This window comes from Prosopis cineraria, unplaced genomic scaffold, assembly GCF_029017545.1.
Source record: "Prosopis cineraria cultivar Desert tree isolate PC_DT_omini unplaced genomic scaffold, ASM2901754v1 PC2, whole genome shotgun sequence".
NCBI lineage: Eukaryota > Viridiplantae > Streptophyta > Magnoliopsida > Fabales > Fabaceae > Prosopis > Prosopis cineraria.
The window spans coordinates 1,315,860-1,338,654 of NW_026555333.1; the positions used below are offsets into that span (position 1 = coordinate 1,315,860).

A 22,795-nucleotide genomic window follows, 5' to 3' on the forward strand; every position below is an offset into this window, starting at 1 on the left:
AAACAGCTCCAACATCTCCCAAACAGGGATCAGAGGTAATCAACGAGTCATAGTTGCAACATATATTGTAGGCTCTAAGTGCACAAGTTCTTGTAGTTCCGCTTATAATGTCTCTCATTTTATTTATGGGTATATTTGTGCAGAGAAGATGTAAACTCCAACCTTGAACCATTTACATCCTCACCCGTCTTTTAACAGTTATTTAAGTTTCATCCAAATGCTCTAGGCTAGCCTAAATTGAGTGATAGAAGATGAAAGGACCACTCTCTTTAGTCCGTCCACAATCGGACATCATGTGGTTTCACTATCATCTTCTATGTCTCCAGATAATTGAAAAAAAATGATGTCAGTTGAAAAGCAATAGACATTAAAGCAGAAGACAGATTAATAACAGTAGCCTGTGAGATGGATGTAGATCCCAATAAATGGCATTGGTTGTCCTCACAATTGATCAAGAAGTTCAGAATTACATTAAAAGGGCGCACCCATGTACGCTTCCATCACGGCATCATGTTTTGCATATTTACAGCCACAACTCGGAAGTAACAAGCTGATCACTATATTAACTTGGATGTCACAGTAATTACAGAACACCGTTTATTATAAAGGTATCATCAATTCATTTTCATGGCTCCTAATAATTACTCTGCCATGTTGCTCCCAACCATCCGCGGATGAGGATCTGGGTCCACAAGCAATGCTTCCTCAGTCTTTGAGGTCTGTTCGCCAGAATCAATTTGCAATTTTTTCATCTTGCTCTGTGGTAGTCACTTCCAGATTTGCGACCAATGCGGTTTCGACAAAACATCACTTCCCAATTTCCAAGGGCAATTCAAAGCCGATGATACTTCAGTGGAATCCATGCACTCCCTTAAAGCTTTCCTTATCTCCTTTAACATGTCATCTATCATGATTCCCTTCCTGCAAGAAACAACATCAAACATATTTTGACCTAAGCTACCCTGCAAAGAATCCTCTAGCTTTTCAGCACAACCGCTACTCGTGTGTACGCGTTAAGGGCAAATATTACACAATGTGTTTGGCACAATCCCCGGAGAACTTCTATCATTTATAGATGAAGTAACCTCAATTTGTGCACGGATTAAAACGTGAGTAACAGAATACATTTTCTGAAATGACAGGGGTTCTGAGAAGATTGTGTTGTTTCTTTATCCCTAAGGAACTACGGAAGCTAAAATGTTCATCCCATATTGCATAATTTTGAATGAAACCATCAAGAACTTACAGAACACTAACGCCCACAACGGACAGGGGTGGTGAATAATCCTCTAGTTTCTTTTCCTTTACAACAAGTTCGTTGGATAATGATTGAACTGGAGCTTCAGAGGTTAGTTCTGGCCCCGGTGTACAAATGCTCCCAATTCTCAGTATTTCTTCAGCCAATGATGGAAGTCTGTCCTTTGCCTGAAACATTAGTCAACTTAAACGTTTAGGTTAAATTATGATTATAGATTTCAAATAGTCCATGCCAGGATATAAAATCAGCCCACACAAAATGGTAGGAAGCTACATACCTCTGGAAGGTCAATCTTATTCAGAACCACAATGTACGGGCGGTCAAGGTATTCAGGGTTATACATGCGCAACTCCTGCAGAAATAATTCCGATGGGGACCAAAGCATAAACAATTAAACTCAAGAATGGGACAGGAGAAAGCACTTTGCATTATATGAAAAAAGCAAAAACGCTGGCTAAGAAAAGCAAAATTATGCAGGGAAAGCACATATAGAAGTGATACATACTTCCCTCACAGTTCTATAATCACTGATGGGGTTCTCAGTGGCTGCATCAACAACATGGACCAGAAGCCGCGTCCTCCTGAGGTGCCTCAGGAAATTTCGACCAAGACCCTTGCAACAAAAATTTTTCAATTTCATGATCAGCATCCCCATGGTAAATAGTTGGTACAGAGGAGAAGATTATAAACACTCGTACATAATACCTTTCCCAAGTGAGCGCCTTCTATAAGACCGGGCAAATCTGCTAATGTAGCTTCAGATGAATACATCCCAGCTCCCAAGTTGGGGTCACCACCTAGGCGTCCAAGGTTTGGCATTAATGTTGTAAAAGGATAATCAGCAATATCCGGTTTTGCTAGTGTAATGGCTGCCAGTAGTGTTGATTTCCCAGCATTCGGAAGTCCCTATATCAAAATTTTCTTAATCTCCTGAAAAAATGAATGGAAACACTTGGACATTTATGAAGATGGAAAAGTCTTTGCGATAGTCCTCTTATTTTATTTATTCATTAATTTTATTCAGTGTCATCTAGTTTATAATATTAAGACATAAGTTTTATGTAAGACTCAATAGAATCACGTTGTTCAAAGGTCTTATCCTTAAATGCGTTGTTTTGACAACTTAGGTTAACAAACAGAAGTAGATGTGGACCTGGTCACTGAGGCAAACCTATTGAGAAACATAACAAGTTTGTTGCTGAAACAGCCAACAAATTGCAATGGGTGCATTAGGATGGAATAATTTATTGGATTATACAGATTACATTTCTCGAATTGAAAATGAAAGGAGCAAAAACAAGCATAAAAATTTGCAGGCCAAAAAAGCATCAATGTTTTAGTTCCCCAGAAATTGCACAATTAGTCAATCACCCTTATCAATGTACATCAGTACATGCAAGAAAGCCACTGATAAATATCCAAATAATAATTATTATAAAGATAAAAAGGGGACATTTCACATGGATGCAGTGCTTACAACTAGACCAACATCGGCAACAACTCGTAGGATCAACTCCAAGCTAACTTCCTCACCTGGCTGACCATGAACTAAAACCTGTAATAAATATTTCACTTAAAATGTTTTATCTGACAATAAATTTGAAGCACAAACTATAACAGATTTGCTAAAGTTTCATTCATATTTAAAAAGGCAAATTAATCAATTGGTCCTATACTTAACAGTTATTTTCAAGTAGGTCCCTATATTTTAAAAGTTTGTAAAGAACTCAGATAGAGTACCGAGTAGTATTGGATAATGGGTGACGTGGGTGAGTTAGAGAGATATTAGGAACAATTATTATTTTCAAGGTATTTTAGATACTATCTGTTTAATAATATTTTTTTAGATTATTTTCCTATTTTATTGAGTGGTCTTTAAGTTTAGCAGCAGCAGGTCATGGTACTTAGAGATTAAGTTAGAATTTATATTTATTTATTTATTTATTTTTCAGGTGGTTATTCCCGATTATCTTAGTTATGGATTAATGGGAGTATTTTTAGTAATTATTAGTTATTTTTCTGTTTATAAATATTGAGGCACATATCATGCAGAAAGCATCTGGAAATAAAATCATTATTTTGTTATGGAGATTCTCCTTGGGTTTTATTAGCTGTATGAGTTTAAGATTTTTGCTCATCTTCCATGAAACCTTTCATTTTATCTTTATTAATGTATGAAGTTAGATTCTAATTTCATCTGTTAATAAAGATTTCTCTTCCTTATTTAACTCTACCTATCTTAAGTCCTACCACTTGATATCAGAGCCGTTTGATCTAGAGATGGTACTCACACATTCTACTACCCTTCCTAGTTCCTAACAAATCTACATCTTCCTCCTTCCTTCCATACACTTCTTTTATATATCATTACAACTATTTTATATCATATCTCGTCTTGACATTTTTAATGCTAAACTTGGCTTGAAAACCCAAGTTAGTAATTCCCAACCTTAACAACACAGCAAGGTTTCCACTGCAAACCCAAAGCAAACCACATTGGTTTAGGAGTTAGAAGAGATGCCAGAATCCAGAAGTACAAAACCAAGATACCCAGGGCCTCTTCAGCCAAAGACGCACGTAAGCACAAGAGTTCATCAATGCAATCTGCGATTTCTTTCTCAAAATCCTCATCATCGGCTGTAGCACACATCCCAGAATGTAGAAAGGCCCAAACAATATTGATAGAGTACTGAGCAGTGTAGGATAGTGGATGATTTGGGGAGTTAGAGATATATTAGGCATAAATATTATTTTATTTTATATATTTTCTATTTAATATCATTATTTAGGTTATTTTATTTATTTATTTATTGCAGTTGGTTATGCATCTTAGTTATGGATTAGTGGGAGTATTTTTAGAAATTATTTGTTATTTTTCTATTTATAAATATTGAGGCACATATCATGAAGAAAGCATCTAGAAAAAAAATCATTATTTTGCTATAGAGATTCTCCTTTGACTTTATTAGTTGTATGAGTTTAAAATTCTTGCTCATCTTCCATTAAAGATTTCGTTTTATCTTTATTAATGTTTAGAGTTAGATTTTGATTTCATGTGTTAATAAAGATTTCTCTTGCTCATTTAACTCTACCAATCTTAGATCCTACCATTTGGCATTAGAGCCGTTGGATCCAAAGATGGTACTCACATTCTGCTACCATTCCTGACAAACCCACATCTTCCTCCTTCCCTCCATATACTTCTTCTACCAGTTATATATCATTACAACTATCTCATATCATATCTCATTTTGAAATGTTTAATGCTAAACCTGGCTTGAAAACCCAAGTTAGTAATTCCCAACCCCAACAGCCCAATAATGTTCCCACTGTCAAAGGCAAAGCTAGCCACAATGAGTTAGGAGGTAAAAATACATAAATTTGGAATCAAGAAACCTAGCTTAGTTTATAAAGCCATGAATTTGGTTTTAGAATTTGAAGGGAAGGTACAACACATTTGCAGGCCCAATTCATTGACCCAATCCAACTAGAATAGAGCTCCTTTGACTAGGTCATTAGTAGCCGCACGTGATAGCAGAGGCCGTCAAAGCTTTGAGCATCTATTACAAAACCCAGCTTCTGTTTTAGAGCTTGAACATCAGCGTTGTCATGATAAAGGTCTCTACTTTCCATCTAGAGGTACCTATAAACCTCGACAACATTGCAAGTCATCTTTTTCCCTCTCTGAAATTATTAAAGACAGCGTGCAACTCATCTCTGCTCTAGAAGAGAATGCCGAAGCTGGAATAGAGCTAGAAAGTGCTGAAAATTCCATCGTTGTAGTTTTGAGGAGGACTGCTACAGCAATGATGAAGCTTCAGGGGACCTTATTCCAGATTCTGCACTTGGTGAATATTGGGTCTATACAAGAAAGTTATTGCCTTTCATTGAGAACAAGGCGGATTCCCAAAGGGGTGAGTACTGATGGAGTACTGAGTAGTATGGAATAATTGGTGATGCGGGGGAGTTAGATATTAGGAACAATTATTATTTTTCAAGTTAGTTTAGATATTATCTATTTAATAATATTTTTCAGATTATTTTTCTGTTTTGTTAGGTGGTCCTTAAGTTTAGTAGAAGCAGGTTATGGTACTTAGAGATTAAGTTATAATTTTTATTTATTTATTTATTTATTTTTCAGGTAGTTATTTCCCACTATCTTAGTGATGGATTAATAGGAGCATTTTTAAGAATTATTAGTTATTTTTCTGTTTATGAATATGGAGGCACATATCATGTAAAAAGCATCTGGAAATAAAACCATTATTTTGTTATGGAGATTCTCCTATAGCTTTATTAGTTGTATGAGTTTAAGATTCTTGCTCATTTTATCTTTATTAATGTATGAAGTTAGATTCTAATTTCATGTGTTAATCAAGATTTCTCTTCCTTATTTAACTCTACCTATCTTAGATCCTACCAAAATCCCTATACATTTCATCATTAGCAAAGTTAGTCCCCAACATTAAATTCATTACAAAACTATCCCTATGCTGCACAAGCGGCATTAACACTGTTCGGTTAATCATGATTCAGGGAAAAAAAAAATGACATGTGGCAATTAGATTCTAGAGATGAGTCATTACATCCATCAAATGTGTTACTTGTGGCTACACCACCATGAACACAAGGAGCCCATGTCCACCAAAACCCACATCACCATTGGCACAGAAACCGAATGAACAACAAGCAATTCTTATTCTTTCAAGTCTCCCTCTTTCACAGCCACAAGGGTCCTATTTATAGTCCTAGAATTCGTGAAACTGAACCATACAAATTTAAAAAGGGGTTACAGAAATTAAGGGGCGGTTACAAAGAGTTTATGATGCTCCATTATGTGTGTCTCCCGTTTTCTGCTTCATTATGTGTGTGCCTTCCGTTTCAGCTCGTTTCTGCTCTTTCCGTTTCATTCTGCTCTTTCCGTTTCATCCTCCTCGGGTTGGGAAGAACTCGCCCTCGAGTCAAATTCATCATCTTCATCAACATATGGAGATAAATCAGCGACATTAAGGTGGCAGATACACCATAAGAACCAGGTAATTCCACCTTGTAAGCATTGTTGTTGATCCTTTGCACTATCTTGAACGGACCATCAGCTCTTGGAGACAACTTGGTGTTTGGCTGTTTAGGAAATCGTTCCTTTCGTAGATGTATCCAAACCAAATCTCCTACCTTAAAAGTCTGCTGTCTTCGATGCTTGTCACGTTGAGCTTTGTATCTCAAATTCTGCTTTTGGATTCGCTCGCGGACTTGCTCATGCAACTTCTTAATTTCCTTAGCCCTTTGGTCAGCATCAAAGCTGTATTGCTGCTTATCAAGTGAAGGGCTCAAGTCTAGTGGACTAAGGGGACGAGTGCCATAAACAACTTCAAACAGACACTTCCCAGTTGCTTGATTGACAGAGTTATTATAAGCAAACTCAACTTGAGCAAGAATAAGATCCCACTGCTTCAAATTCTTCCCCACGAAACTGCGAAGAAGATTACCAAGAATTCTATTTATAGCTTCAGTTTGACCATCTGTCTGGGGATGACTAGCGCTGCTAAATTGGAGCTTAGTTCCCATCTTCTTCCATAGCGTTCGCCAAAAGTGGCTAAGAAACTTCACATCACGGTCAGAAGTGATAGTTTTAGGAATGCCATGAAGACGCACAATCTCCTTAAAGTACAAGTCTGTTACTTGAACAGCATCATTGGTCTTTTGGCATGGGATGAAATGGGCCATTTTTGAGAAACGATCCACAACTACCATGATAGAATCTTTTTGCCTTTGAGTCCGTGGTAAACCTAGAACAAAATCCATAGTTACATCTTCCCACGGTGCTTCTGGAATTGGCAGAGGCATGTATAGTCCGGTATTCTGACCCTTGGATTTAGCCAAGTGACAAATTCTGCATCTTTGTATATGCCTGTTGACATCCCGTTCAAGTCGAGGCCAGTAAAAGTTCTCCTTCACCAGATCAGCTGTTTTATCCCGTTTAAAATGTCCAGCTAATCCACCGTCATGTGCTTCCTAAATTATGGCTTCTCTTAAGGAACCCTGTGGAATACAGAGGGTTTTACCTCGAAATAAAAAACCATCATGCCTGTAAAACTGGTGGAAAGGTTGATTTACGGTTGCTTCCCACACTCCTTGGAAATCAGGATCATCCTTATACAACTCTTTGATAAGGTCAAATCCAACAACCTTGGTTTGCAGTGTTGTAAGTAGCACATGGCGACGACTAAGGGCATCAGCTACGGAGTTCAGAGTTCCAGCCTTATGTTTGATAAGGAATGGATAAGACTGTAAGAGTTCACTCCAACGAGCTTGTCTGCAGCTGATCTTCTGCTGGGAATTCAAATGCTTGAGAGCCTCATGATCCGAAAAAAGTATGAACTCTTTATTTAGGAGATAATGACTCCAATATTGAAGAGCTCGGACAATGGCATAGAATTCCTTGTCATAAGTAGAATATCTAGGCTTGGCATCATTGAGCTTCTCACTAAAAAAGGCAATGGGATGGCCCTCCTGGCTTAAGACAGCACCAATGCCGGTGTTAGAAGCATCACAGCTAACTTCAAATACTTGGTCAAAATTAGGAAGAGCTAGGACTGGAGCTTCGGTCAACTTCTTCTTAAGCTCCTCAAAGCTTTTCTGAGCTTGCTCTGTCCACTGAAACTTCTCTCCTTTGGTGCAGTCTGTAAGTGGTGCGGCAATTGAGCTAAAATTACGGATGAACCTCCTGTAGAAAGAAGCTAATCCGTGGAAGCTTCGAACCTCCTGGATAGATTTTGGAATTGGCCAGCTGTCAATGGCTGCAACTTTGCTTGGATCAACGCGAACACCTTCCACGGTAATGATGTAACCCAAGAACACAACTTCGTTGGTGAGGAAGGTGCACTTCTTGAGATTTGCATAAAGCTTCTGCACACGCAAGGCTTGCAAAACTTGCCGCAAGTGATCTAAATGATACTCTTGATTCTTACTGTAAATAAGAATATCGTCAAAGTACACAACAACAAATTTACCAATGAAGGGTCTTAATACCTGATTCATCAGGCGCATAAATGTGCTAGGGGCATTTGTTAACCCAAAGGCATCACATTCCACTCGTACAAGCCATCTCTGGTCTTGAAAGCGGTCTTCCACTCATCTCCTGGCCGAATTCTAATTTGATGGTACCCACTACGAAGGTCAATTTTAGAGAAAGTAGTGGCACCATGCAATTGGTCCAGCATATCATCAAGCCGAGGTATCGGAAACCGATACTTAATAGTGATCTTGTTGACAGCTCGACAGTCAATGCACATTCTCCAACTTCCATCCTTCTTAGGTACTAGAAGAACAGGTACAGCACAAAGGCTGATACTTTCTCGAACTAACCCTTTCTTCAACAACTCTTCAACTTGCCGTTGGACTTCGGCATGTTCCTGGGGACTCATCCTATAAGCAGGCTTATTAGGAATGACTGCTCCTGGAACAAAGTCAATGGCATGCTGTATGTCTCGCATTGGAGGCAACCCTGGTGGTATCTCATCGGATATTACATCTAAAAATTCTGACAATAACGGAATGACTCCAGGTGGATTGGCCGTCTCGTCGTTCACCTCAAGCACTAGAATAATGCTCATCATTTGGGCTTCGGATTTTGACACCTTGAATTCCTCCTTAGTCAACAAAGACACTAACGGCTTAGAAACACTAGATTCCCTTGAAGATTGGCTAATCTCATTGGGTGGTAGAGGCGCTAGTGTGAACTTGACACCATCTTTCGTAAAAGAATAACTGTTCGCTCGCCCGTTGTGCATAGCATGTCGGTCATATTGCCATGGCCTCCCCAAGAGAAGGTGGCATGCATCCATGGGAACAACATCACATAAAACTTCATCACAATATCGATTCCCAATAGAAAAGGTCACAAGGCATTATTTAGAAACTTTTACCTCATTCCCTTTATTGAGCCAGTGAAGCTTGTAAGGTTGCGGATGATCTTGTGTTGGCAACTTCAATTTCTCCACCATGTAGTCAGATACTACATTTTCACAGCTTCCACTGTCAATGATAACATTACAAACTTTTCCTTGGGCCGTGCAACGAGTGTGAAAAATGTTACGTCGTAGCCAAGGTTCTTCTTTGACTATTGTTGTATGCAGGCTTCGTCTAAGCACCAATGCTTCTCCTTGATCAGCAGGTGTGACCTCCTCGTCATATACGGGATCAGTGCCGTAGAACTCATCGTCCTCCTCATCTTCTTCAAGTGCTTCATGCCCTGATCCTTCTCAAATGGTGACAACCCTTTGTGTAGGACAGTCCGCAGCAATGTGGCCAAATCCTTGGCATTTAAAGCATTTGATTGCTTTAGAACCAGATTCCTTGGCAGTATTGGATGGTGGTTTGCGCATAGCAGTAGGTGGTGGCTTGCTTGAGGAGTTGGTCTGCTGAAATTCTGCTTTACGGCCTTCTGGATAACTCCTAGAGGATGAAGGTTGGAAAGTGGATCTCTTGAGCATCTGCTTCTCAACACGCACGGCCAGACGGATGACATCATCCAAGGTCCAATATTGTTGAAGCTGGACTGGACGACTGATATCTGTGTTTAAGCCTGCAAGGTACCAGGCTATTGTTTGCTCCTCCTTCTCCTGAATATCACACTTCATCATGAGTTGTTCAAACTCTCTAGTATATTCTTCTACAGATAAAGATCTCTGTCGAAGATTTTGCAACTAGATAAAATTATCCTGGTGGTAATGATCTGGTAAAAATTTCCTAGTGAGCTGACGTTTCATTTTCTCCCAGGTTTCAATCTTGCGCTTTCCCTCACGTTCTCGCTTTCGTCTGAGGTTTTCCCACCAAATAGAAGCATGTTTCTTGAGTTTGAGGGCGACAATTTTGACTTTCTGTGCATCTGAAATCTCCTTGTATTCAAATACTCGTTCAATAGTTTGCAGCCAATCTACAAACTCGTCTGGCTGGAGCCTTCCCTCGAATTCAGGAATGTCAACCTTGATGTCATTAGGGCGGAATTGTTGTTGTCGTGGGCGGCGACGGTTGTCAATAGATGACGAACTACTGCTTCCCGAATCTCTCTCTAAGTTTTCTCTGTTGTTTAACAGAGTTTGCTGCAATTCCACAGTGGCTTCCAATTCTCGTATCCTACGTCTCAACTCTTCCATCTCAACCTCGTGCACATGTCTACGTCTTGGAGGCATTTTGGATAAGTGTCAAGGCTAGGGATAAAGATTGGGGTGCGATTGGAAACGTTGAAGGATATAGGGGTAAAGTGAGATTTTTTTCAAAAGGCTAAGGCAAAATGGGGATTTTGGATTGTCTAGGGGGTAAAATAGCGATTCTAGAAGAATGATGGGTCAAATTGAAATTTATGAAAAATATAAGGGTTAAAATGGAATTCAAGTAAAATCAAGGGGCCAAAGTGTAATTTTAGGAAAGTTTAGGGGTTAAAATGGAATTTCGAAAAAATTAGGGGTCAATATGAAATTTCATAAAAAAATAAGGGCAAATTTGGAATTACTGAAAGATTTGGGGCGAAAATGTAATTTCTGAAAAGTTGGCTGACTGGGTACAGTGACATGGCGACCGTGACACGTGGCAGAAAACTACTGAGCTGACCTGTCGTTGACCGGTCAAAATGCTGACGTGGCAGCTGACGTCAGCGTCTTCAACCTTCAAATGGCGCGTGAAGGTGCGTGGTCTTACGACGGTGGCGCATAGCGGCGCGTGCGGTGGTTTCCGGTGACAAGGAACCTCTTGTTCTACGTTTTCAGACCTCCTGAGCACGATGGTGATGTTAGTTTTCTGAGAAAATGCCTGGTTTGTAAAACGCGAAGACGTCAGGGACTCCTCCTCTGAATCTTTCTTCTTTCCGGCGTACTTTCTCAACTGTAACTCACTCTCTCGCTCTCTGGACCAGCTCTGATACCAAAATGGCACAGAAACCGAATGAACAACAAGCAATTCTTATTCTTTCAAGTCTCCCTCTTTCACAGCCACAAGGGTCCTATTTATAGTCCTAGAATTCGTGAAACTGAACCATACAAATTTAAAAGGGGGTTACAGAAATTAAGGGGCGGTTACAAAGAGTTTATGATGCTCCATTATGTGTGTCTCCCGTTTTCTGCTTCATTATGTGTGTGCCTTCCGTTTCAACTCGTTTCTGCTCTTTCCGTTTCAACCATCCTTCACCACCTCCACTGTGTCAAGCTTTGAATTGGAGCCCATGTCCACCAAAACCCACACCACCAGCCTCCACCACCTCCACTGTGTCAAGCTTTGAATTGGAGCCCATTACATTAACACAGTGTTAATGCCACTTGTGCACCATAGGGTTGTTTAGTAAACAACTCTAACTTTGGGGACTAGCTTTGCTCGATGAGAAAATTATAAGTTGTCCGCAAACTTTCAAAGTATACGGACCTATTTGAAAATGAGAGCGCAGGGACTGATTGATTAGCTGTCTTAATTAAAAAACTGACTCAGAAAAATATACTTAACCAACAGCAGGCATAACCATACATCTCTGACAAACTAATTGATTATCGATTGCTCAAAGTAATGCAAAATTCTAACCAAATCTGGTCCAAGCGTGACAGCAACAGAATCCTATTGCTTCAATTCCCTAATACAAGGTGTTCAATTTACAGTACAAGAGTTGGATTATGAGCGGTCACGATCTTCTCTGGGACATATCTCTCCATGGAAAAACAGTGCAAAATATTTTATACAATAGATTTTTAAATTATAAAAGAAGATATTTTACCTTATCAGTATCATCTCTCAACACATTTGTTGTCAATGCCATCATCTTTTTCCTTTTATGCCGTGGCAGATCTAACAAGCTAATCTGCAAAGGCAAAAATAAAATGAGAAGCAAGTTATAAATTCAACTATATTTAAGAACATGCGCCGGAGAAGTAGTATCATATGTTTCAGGCATATTTACTTCTCAGGGGGGAAAAGAACGGTCTGTACCATAATATACATTAATCCATAAACACCATACCCAAAAACATACACATGAGAGTGCGTGGGAGTGAGATAGAGCGAGGGAGGGAGAGTGAATGAATGAACACCATTAATCCAGATATTCAACTTATCACCAAGATGACACAATATCAATCACCTCAAAGCAATAAATTATGCAATAGCTTTACTTACAAATCAAAGGAGTCTGGCGCATCATTCAATCATAAAAAGCAGCAGATTCCAAAAGAATTTCAAAGGAGATAAAAAAAAAAAAAAGGAAAGAAAGACATATTACCCCTCCCTGTCCGCCCCTCGCAACAAGAACTTCATCACCTGGTTGTGCCAGATCGGCCAGCAATTTCCCTCTCTTGTGTTTTACAACGGTACCTGTCACATCAGAAAATTCAATGAGGGAAAGCAGATTTAGTTCTTCACCTTTGCTAAATTTGAAAGTATAGCAAATTATGCCAATTAACTCCTTGCCATTCTTTGAGGTTTAAACAGTCAATAATGAATATGGAGAAGATTGGGAAACCAGAACATTTCCCATCCAGTCCAGTCTTTGCATAAAACACAAAAAGATCTCTTCAATAAAAAAGACGTATGTTATACATACAAACCTACAGGCACAGGAATACGGAGAGTTGGAGCAGCAAGTCCATCATGCAATTGTGAGGTCAAAATACCCATTGCATCAACATTGCCACCACGCTTTGCATTATAGCGGCTTTTGCTGTGGAATTCCAATAATGAATCTTTTTCCTCATCCGCATAAATCACCACATCCCCTCCATGCCCACCCAAAGGTAGGATAAGCGATCCATCGAAATCTCTTCTATAAGAGTTTTTTTTCCTTGTCTTTTCTTTTTCATGTCTTCCTTGCGAACTATTGATTCTCTGGTATGGCATGTTAAGTATAGTTCCATGGCCTCCATCACCCGAACGAACTGTGATGATTGCTTGATCAAAATACTTGTGAGGTTCCTTGATCATTGTCGGAAGATTTGAGGAAGGAGGGACATTGACGCTGAGAAGTCTGCACTTAACTGAGCGCCATCCATAATTATCAGAACTGCATCTCTGTTGAAGATTTCTGTATATACAAGCAGGCCCCAGATTATCATTATAGAGCGAGCGAGCAATAGCAAAATGAAAAAGATGATGGCAAGGAGGTTATTTATCATTCCCTTATAAATCTTCAAGCATCATGTTCACGAAACAAGCTAGGAGCTTGAATTGCAAAGTTTACTGGCATGAGGGAATATTATTTAATGCCGAACAAGAAAACTGATCCCAAAGTTGGCAATCATAAGAGTGGAAACGAGGTTTGAATAGACAACACGCGGATTATTTTACCAACATGGACCACTCCATAAATTTGAACGGAAGAACTTAAAAAATGCAATTGAAACTTCTGACAGAAGTACCTTGCAGGAAGCAAGCGAGTGGAAAACACAGAAGTTTGACGGAAACGAACGATAGAAAATGAAGCTGACAACGGGGAAGAAATTAGAGACGCCATTGTCGGAGTACGGTCACCGGTTACAGATGGCTATGGATAGGTTGATTGGGGCATCTGTAGAACACTAGTGTCCTTGTGAGACCGCATGGGCTATGTCATACAATCCCGAGATCCAAGCCCATTATATTTTCCGACCGGAACCGGAACATGCAATCATCCCCAGCCCCGCCAACCAAAAAAAAAAAAAACACAAAAAGTCCAAACATTGTGATTGTTTTCGGCCGAAAGACAAACATGTCGATTTTCGAACCAGAAAATTTTAACACTTGGAAATCCTTGCTCATTCTGGAACACCATAAATACATTTGTTTAAAAATTGATAATTGGAAAATAATACATCATGTTCTGTACCAATTAAAATAAGAAAAATATTACAAAATGCAATAGAAAAATTCAACCGGACTAATTTTAATATTAAAGATTCAACATCGAATCAAGAAGACAAATTCTGCTTCGATGGAGCATCTCAACTCACCTAAGCCTAGAGCTGGTAATTCGGGCCAAATCCGACGAGTTAGCCTAAATTGGTCCGAAAAATTTTAAGACCGAACTTAAAAAAAGAATGTTTTTTATGTTCGGGCCAAGCCCGATCGGGTTCGGGCTTGGCCCGAATACCCAAATAAAACAATTATATTTTTAAAAAATACATAAAATATAATAATTATTAATTAATTCTTTAAGTTTTAGATCATTTTATACTAAAATACCATATATTTGAATCCTAGACATCATTTAAGTATTAAAAAAATATATTTTATATTTTTTATAAAATAAAATAATTAATTTCAAAGTAAAAAAATAATTAAAAATAATTTTAAAAATTAAATTCAAGTATTCAGGCCGTCCGAAGCCCGAAAGAATTCTAGCCGAACTTGACTATTCAGGCTTTTCAAAAAGTCAGGCCTGTTCGGGTTCGGGCCTATTCAGGCCGAGCCCGAATAAGCCCGACCCGTCCGAATTCCCGACTCTACCTAAACCCCCAAAACTCTGCAAAGCTAATACTTCGTCCTTGGTGCAAGTTAGGGTTTGGACATTAATTGTTTTTATTTAAAGAAAAAAGAAAAAAATCTAATAATGAGATTGACGAAAGAGAATTTGAAAGTTGGCGTGTGTGAGTGCCGTATCGAACTGAACTCATGAATTAACTAGTGATAGCTTCACACTCTCACCAGCAAGACACGAGACCAATTGGCTCTAATAAGGAGATGAGAATCGTGCCTTTCTAAATTTTATAATACTTCATATATTCTATTTACAAGGTAGAAAAAATATATATATTTTAATCATACTTGCAAAATAACTGCATCCATCTTTACTCTTTTATCTCTATATCTCTATTAAATGACAGGAAGGTTATTAAATATTAAAATATTTCATTTCTAAGGTAGGTATATTTATTAAAGATAAAGTTAAAAAATTGTTAAATTTTTTAAATAGTGTTAATGAATTTTAAAATTCTTTAATTTCAGTGAAAATGTTAAGAATAATATATAAATAAAACCAAATGGAATATTTATCAACAGCACAAAAAAAAGGTCAAAGCCATATTTATGCAATTTTATTAATCAAACCAACTTTCTTTAAGGTTCTCGTGAGACACTTGAAGCAGCTTTTATTAGTAACCGATATTTTTAGAGAAACTCCACGAGAGCTTGTCCCAGTGCCATCAAACAATATTACTAATATATATATATATATATATATATTGGGGTTCGGGGGAGGTTTGGGGGTGTTCTAATTTGACCACAAAAGAGACTAGAAACGTATGTACGACATGGTGGACAATAAAAGTGGAGCCGAAGAATGAGGTACCATACGTGCTAGTTTTCCGCGCGCTCTACCGCTAAAATATAAGCCAAAAGATGCATATGCATTTTACATATCAGAACCTCAGAACAAGAGGAAAAAGAAGGTTTGGTCGAGGTTGGGCGACACGTTAGATCAACTGCCCCATACCGAATCCTCAATCAGGAAATCATTGCAAATCTGTCCATGGCCGGCCATTCAAGGAACTTGACGAAGACCAAACAATCATCACAGCCTGCCTATTAGATTATATAGATGAACAGGCATTCAGACAACTTTCCACCCACGGTCAAACCACACGAATCCCCTATGCGGCAACAAGAGCTTAAGGTAACCGAGCGTCACTCCCCAACGGTGCCCTTTGTTCATGTTTCAACTTTTGAGAAAATCTTTCAATGTAAAAGGTGGATGCCCATCCTGAAATGTGTAAATCGGGGAAGGAAAAGGGAGGGGGGGTCAGATTATCCTCCAGAGATGCGGTACTAACACCACCCTTACATCTCTCCTGTTGAGTGATGTGCTCAAATAGATATAAAAGAGTTTCACAGTTTGATAGAAATATGGATCGAAGCTAACTGCCACGAGAAATTAGCCAGCATATACGGCCACTTAAAAAACTCAAACCAGAGAAACAGAAATTAAATTATACACTACCTTTCCAGCCTCTTGACTTAAGCACTGCCTAACTACAGTAGCTTGCTGTATAAGCCTCTCCATTGCTGTGTAGCTGGGAAGGTTTGAGTGTTCTGGCAAATACCATTATCCACAAAAAAGAAAAAAGCGAGAAATTTACATGACACATCATATATTTGGAAGGGCAGAAATGAAATATTGAATGTTGAAGTTAAATGTACTTGTACATGTTATACCCATGGAATAAAAGAACTACCAAGCAAATGAGAAATCAAGTAACCAACCAAGAATAGCTCGATTTAAACTATCTGCAACCTGCTGCCGGTACTCTAAGCTGAGCAGATGAAACATTGGGGACTTCTCTGGCTCTTTATAAGCAAGAAGGGCCATAAAGTCCTGCATAATAGGCAGCCAAATGGTTAGGTATTCAAATAAAATCTAAAGTCCGCAAACTATCAACTAGATTAGTTTGGATCAAAGATCTAGAATACCGGAGCAAAAGCCAAAAAAAAAATGTAAATTAGTGAGTAGTCTATAAAAGAATGAGCCTCCTTTCAATTTGATCCTCAGAATATAAAATCTCAATTTAGAAACCACCCCCACCCCCCGGCCTGAGAAAGAAAAGAAAATTTCAATCAAAATGATCCCTCCTTAAGGTAGAAGCAGGATTGCACACGACTATTGACTAATAAGCTTGATCATGTGTCCTCAATCCTCAAACCAACGTTGCCTGTGTATCAAAGACTTTAGTACATCAAAGACCCATAAATGCTTCTCAGTCCCACATATGTAGACTTAATCTCCAAGGGACCAAAAAAAAATTTTTTTTTTTTTTTTGAGGTGGGGGTGGGTGTGGTGCAGGGGGGAGATCAAAGGATCAAAGACTATTCATTCACATACCTCAAGCTTTTCCATGTATTTCTGCTCCTTCCCAAAAGGGCTCAACTGGCTCTGAGCAAATTCCAAAGCTTCTGTGCTGCCAATGAAATGAGATTGAATGAAAGCAGAAAGTATGTAATATGTTCTTCTTGGGGCAAAATTAGACTCAGCTCACCATTTCCTAGACCTGACAAGCTCAACAAAGTGAAGGCTTAAAAGATCAAACCGTAAGTCCTTATTCTTCTCAAGAATATCCTGTGCCAGCTGTTCAGTCAGCTCAATGGCCTTTAGTGCATTTCCCTCTAATGCAAAGTGAAAAATTCCTGAAGAAAATTATTAAAATCACCATAAAAGGTCCTCACAGTCTACATTAGACTGCAATTGTAAAAATAACTAAATTCATCAAATATTATGCATATTGCCTAGCAACATGTGACTGGAAGGTAGGAAAGTAAAATGGTCAAGATAAACCCATTTGATTAAAAAAAGAGAGAGAGAGCAAAAGAAGTATAATCACCACTCAAAAGCTTAAGACAAAAATCAGCCATGATTTTAGTGGTGTAGATGTTTCAAGATGAGTTAAAAGAGAAAACAATAGTCCAGCATCCTTCCTATTGAAGTCAAGCAATCCAATGGATATGTTGTAGATGGCAAAAAGGAAATAAGCCACCAAGCAATTCAGAAGTCATTAATCAACCTTCACCACAGAAAGACAACAATGGACCTACTTTTCCTTTTTTCCATGTCTTCTAAATAGTCTGCCGGTTGCTTCATTCCTGTGCAAGCAATAAATGACTCCACTGATTCTTTGTAGCAATTATGAATAAGATATGACAGAACTATGTTTTGGACGTCGTTATCATTTATAGCCTGTCAATCCATGTAACCACAACAATGAAATAAGAACTTGGCGAGATAAGTTATGACAAGGAAATCAATAATCCACAAAATCATACTAGTAGATAGTATCTGGTAGAAGGCACAAAAGCAAGCTTGTAAACAGCAAATCGTTGAGAGTATTTTTTGCTGAATGGGATCCTTTTCAGCCTAATTAATAATAACTATAAAAATATGATAACATAAAGTCAAACACCAATATAGAAAGACAATACTAGTAATAACAACGGCGTCCCCAGTAAAAACGAAGAATGAGACCTAATGAAAGACAACCACCTAGAACTATCCAAAAAATATTCAGAGAATAACATGCCACTCAAATAAAACATCTTCCAAACAAAACAATTCTGCAATACATGCAATGGTCTTTGAAGCAGACTCTAATCAGCAAAACTAAATCAACACACAAATCCTAAAGTTGACCTTATGTTTAGGAAAAAATCCAGAACACTCCCTCGCCCAATTTCGGTTGCAGTATTTTATGGCATTCTCATAGCAATATTTACAGCTCAATAGATGAGGTAAAACTTAAAGTTATCGTCTATTGCCCATGTAATCTTCAATGTTTTACTCTAAGTCTAATCTTCATGTCAAACACAGATGCCTTACCGCCAATAATGATAATACCTCAAAGTTAAAAGCGAGCAGCAACCATAAAAAGGAAATTGACATTGATTCCATACATATAAAACCGGCAAAACACATATTATTAAGTACAAATAAACAGTCCACAGTATGGAGGCGTTTCAAGATTCTGCATCTAAAAGTAGCGTCGGAAATAGGCTTTGATGGTAACAAAAAAGAGACTACGGAACAAACAATATTGGTTCGAATAACACATCAAAATGTAAAACCGGAAACTCAATGATAAAAAAACATATGGAGTAACAAGTTTAAAGATGAGACAGGAGTAATGGAAGCGCAATAAGTAAATAGAAGCGTACGAGGTTTTCGTATTGGCGGGGATCGAAGTCCATGATTAATAGTGAGCAGTTTCCGGGCGTCGATGACTCGATGGGGCTGGGCTCAGGATAATCCAGCGCAGCAGAGAAACAACGAATCCTTCGTACGTTTCGTGTCCAGTGAAGATGAAAAGCGTGTAAGCAGGAGGCGGTTGGGTTTAGAGTAACCCGACCTGCGAGGCGACCCGATCCGTCCAGCGAAGGGACTGGTCTCCGGCTGAAACTGCCAGTTGTTAATCCCCCTGTTACCCACGAGTTATACCGAAATCTGGATAGAGGCCGCGCGACGGGGTGTTTCCTGGGATCAGATCAGTTTAATATCTTATAATAATTAATTTACTTATGTGCTTCAACATAATTTTCCCTAATGTAATGATACAGAAAAAATAATTTTTTGCTCTCTTTTTGTAACAATGTTGAATTCCTGCGCCTACTCCCTCTCTACAAGAGGATCTTGATATTTTTTATTTCTGTTGATGACTTTTTTCATTTTGCTTGAATTTATATGATAAAATATCAATCTGAATTACCTAAACTTTATATCAAATTTGCTACTATAATTTACATTTAGTATTCTAAACTTATCAAAAAATTTTATTGTGATGATGCTTTGGAATATCATGTCTCTAGATTACTCACCTTTCATTTATTCTCAGAGTATTGTTTTTCAATATTCTTGTTCCTATATTTCTCAACAAAATGGTCGTGCAGAGCGTAAACACCGTCATATTCTTGGTTCAGTTAAGGCATTGCTCATTTTCTCTTTTTGTCTTAAATAGTTTTAGGGTGAAGTAGCCTTAACCTTTGTCTTTTGCATCAATCGACTACTGTCTCTTGTTATCGGTAACATTTCTCCTTTTAAACATCTTTATAGTTATTCTCTTAATTATAGTCTTTTGAAAATCTCTACTTATGTCTATTTTGTTCTTCTTCTATCTCATGAGATGAACAAACTTTAAACTCATTCTCGTGTTTCTTGGTTATGATTTTGAGCATAAGAGTTATTAGTTATTATTGTTAGGATCTTCTCTCTCATCGTACTCGTATTGCTCGACATGTTGTCTTTTGAAAAAATATCAAGTTTTTATCTCAAATCGATCTCTCATCATTCTCATCTTCTTTACCTCCCATTTTTATAAATATTTATACCGATCTTTTTTCTAATGGTTCAAGTACAAATTCTTCTACTGAGCTCATTTCCATAACCAAAACTACAGCTGCTCCAACCTCCAAATGTGCCTCCTATCACACTTATTGCTCTTCTAACACAAGTTGTAAAATCTCTATCACTATTACTTGATTAACCCAAATCTCAAGTAATTAAAAGATTGTCTAAAAGTAAGAATGGCAAATTTGTCAAATCATACAATAAGATCTCAAATTTTTCAATATTTAAAATACTCACACACACTTTCTATATTCCCTAATCAGAGTTTAAAATAGGTACAAAAGCCCAGGAATTGAATAAAGAATCAAAACATTTATATATAACTCAAAACAGTGAACTGTGTAGAAAACAGTACATGCTCGCGGCTACAAAGCCATGCACGTTGCGGCATATTGCACGAATTTGACAACACCTAAGACAAACTTTCGAAGCGTCCCATTTTTTCGTTCGATGTCCAATTAAGGTAATTTAAGTATTTACATAAACTTTTTTTCTAACTTTAGCCAATGGCACAAATTTTACAACTAAATTATTTTTATATCAAAAGACACTATTTTACAAAACTCACTCCTTTTCCACATAAGCTCACAACTAGGGTATCCAAATTCTCACCCATGTGTCAAAAGCTTACACCAATTCTTAGATCACACTCAATGAATCACTTAGAACTCGTACAACACATCACAACCATTTTAATTACACCATAAATTCAACCCTCAACCCTTCAATTCACAAAAACATAAGAGGGAGATAATTTTGCATAAAATAATCAATATACATTCAAAACAACCAACATACACTTTACTCTATTTGTACTAGTATTTCAGTCCTATATAAGTCTTACAACCACATGCTAGTAACTTAGGGCACGAAATACACAGTACTATCATTTATAATACAAGTAGCTCAAAATAATGGTATGAGTCCTAGTTGGCAAATTAACAATCAAAATATGCATAAATAAAGCCAAGAGGCCCATAAATAGGATTTACTCATAATCCTATGTCTCTAGTTATTTTTCCCGATCCTGATCCAATGAATTAAGCCTTAAAAATATTGAAGAATAAAGAGTAGGTACAACCACTCAATAACTAAGGACAACCTAGCACATATAGTTGCATGTTAATTAAAAATGGATGCAAATGACAATAAATTCAAATATTATACACATATAGAAAATATAATCTTAATCACAACAATAACAATCATGTGACTAGGCATGTAACACATATCATTTAATTTATCATAAATATATACATTTTGGGATCACAAAAATAACAACTATGCGTCCCTAAAACAAGTTGAACTATAATAATAACAATCATGTGGCCGGAACTAAATATGTGATTAATACCAGTCTTATACCATCCTATTAACTCCGACATGAAACCAATGGCTATTAGTGGCTACGTCTATAATTTAGACTAACTTAATCTTTCACTTGTGAGGAGCTACTAGACCAGGGTTAACTCACTCACTTATATAGCAAGATTTCCTTTAATGCTAACAACCATGGGGTGTTATACCCCTAATTTATCTTTCTCATGAACCGGTAAAAACTAGTTAGATTTGAGTCCCTCAAAGAACAAGTGAAATAGTCCTGAATCAATCATGAGATAATAGCTACCTCTTTACTCTAATGGTCGGTGTCAAGGCAAGCTTTTAATTTCAACGATAAGCTACTGCTATGACGTGAATTTATTAATCTACTCTTCTCTCTAGGTGAAACTCCCACCAATGATCATGCCATGCATAATGATCATTACGCCTTTTATGTGTATTAGAACTTACCTATATTTTTAATATTAGTTAAGTTTCTTAAAATTTTAGGTCATTTTCTATAATTTTTTTAATCAACTAGCGATCTTGCTCCAAAATATTACACGACCTAAATTTATTATTATCTGTATATTATAGTATTAGGAGTAAAATTAAAAACATGACAAATCAAGACCAACAATATGTCAATAAAAAATGTTTATTTGAAATATATCATTTATTCCATTAATGTACTACAAAAAAGTTACTTAATCAGAGAAACATGGAGAGATGAGAAAAAGAAATTTCTTTATTAATTTAGAGGTTCATTCCCTTATTTTTAATACAAAATTATAAAATATCAAAAATATTAAAAATACTTAATATTTTAAAAATATTTATTAAAGCTTATTTTAACAAGAGTTCAAAATGCCTAGCACTCATAGAAAAAAGAATTCAAGAAAAAATTAACACCAAAAGACATTGTTAAAGCCTTATATGTCATTATGCGTGAGCCCCACACACATGCCATGTAAAAGGGTGCCTTAAATTAAGATTTAAATCATCATACTAACCATGATTAATCAAGAACTAACATAAAAAGATTATCCTATAAGTGGTTAACCTAAACAAATCATTAACATGTATTTTCATAAACTATTCAAAACAAAAGGATCCCAAATCTTTAAAATATTTCAAGAACTCATATCATTTAATTAAACATATGCAAAAGCTTGATTAAGAAATATATTTCAAGATGGAAGAAAAACTTCCCCCTTTATTTTCTCCCTGTGCCCTACACCATATAATGTATATATTTACCAGTATAACACTTGATCACTCAAACCTTTCCATAACTGACAGTGTGAGGTTAAGGTCTCAATCACATTTATCACTATGACTATCACCTAATTATCGTACTCTATATATCATCTAGTCATCAATAGCCT

The 22,795-nt window shown here is 37.3% G+C and overlaps 2 protein-coding genes across 4 annotated transcripts; both read right to left on the reverse strand.

Annotated features, from left to right (window-relative positions):
* Positions 1–412: 412 nt before the first annotated feature.
* LOC129302418 (probable GTP-binding protein OBGC2) lies at positions 413–13,824 on the reverse strand. 2 transcript variants are annotated; one of them, XM_054941293.1, is made up of 10 exons: positions 13,648–13,822; positions 12,841–13,313; positions 12,516–12,607; positions 12,015–12,098; positions 2,736–2,813; positions 1,964–2,164; positions 1,764–1,871; positions 1,536–1,610; positions 1,247–1,425; positions 413–921 (listed from the first exon to the last, which is right to left on the reverse strand). In XM_054941293.1, the coding sequence occupies exons 1-10, from the start codon at positions 13,740–13,742 to the stop codon at positions 768–770; spliced, it is 1,539 nt and encodes a 512-aa protein (XP_054797268.1). In that variant the 5' UTR covers positions 13,743–13,822; the 3' UTR covers positions 413–767. The 2 variants fall into 2 exon arrangements, with proteins under 2 accessions (XP_054797268.1, XP_054797269.1); XM_054941294.1 differs by lacking the exon at positions 2,736–2,813 and having other exon boundaries at positions 13,648–13,824.
* Positions 13,825–15,495: 1,671 nt separating this feature from the next.
* On the reverse strand, positions 15,496–19,222 carry LOC129300259 (uncharacterized). Of its 2 annotated transcripts, none has more exons than XM_054938812.1 (7): positions 18,902–19,222; positions 17,789–17,836; positions 17,236–17,383; positions 17,082–17,157; positions 16,466–16,577; positions 16,203–16,294; positions 15,496–15,965 (listed from the first exon to the last, which is right to left on the reverse strand). In XM_054938812.1, exons 2-7 carry the CDS (start codon positions 17,832–17,834, stop codon positions 15,921–15,923), a joined length of 519 nt encoding a protein of 172 aa, XP_054794787.1. In that variant the 5' UTR covers positions 17,835–17,836; positions 18,902–19,222; the 3' UTR covers positions 15,496–15,920. The 2 variants fall into 2 exon arrangements, with proteins under 2 accessions (XP_054794787.1, XP_054794783.1); XM_054938808.1 differs by having other exon boundaries at positions 17,789–17,930; positions 18,902–19,221.
* Between the last annotated feature and the right edge of the window lie 3,573 nt (positions 19,223–22,795).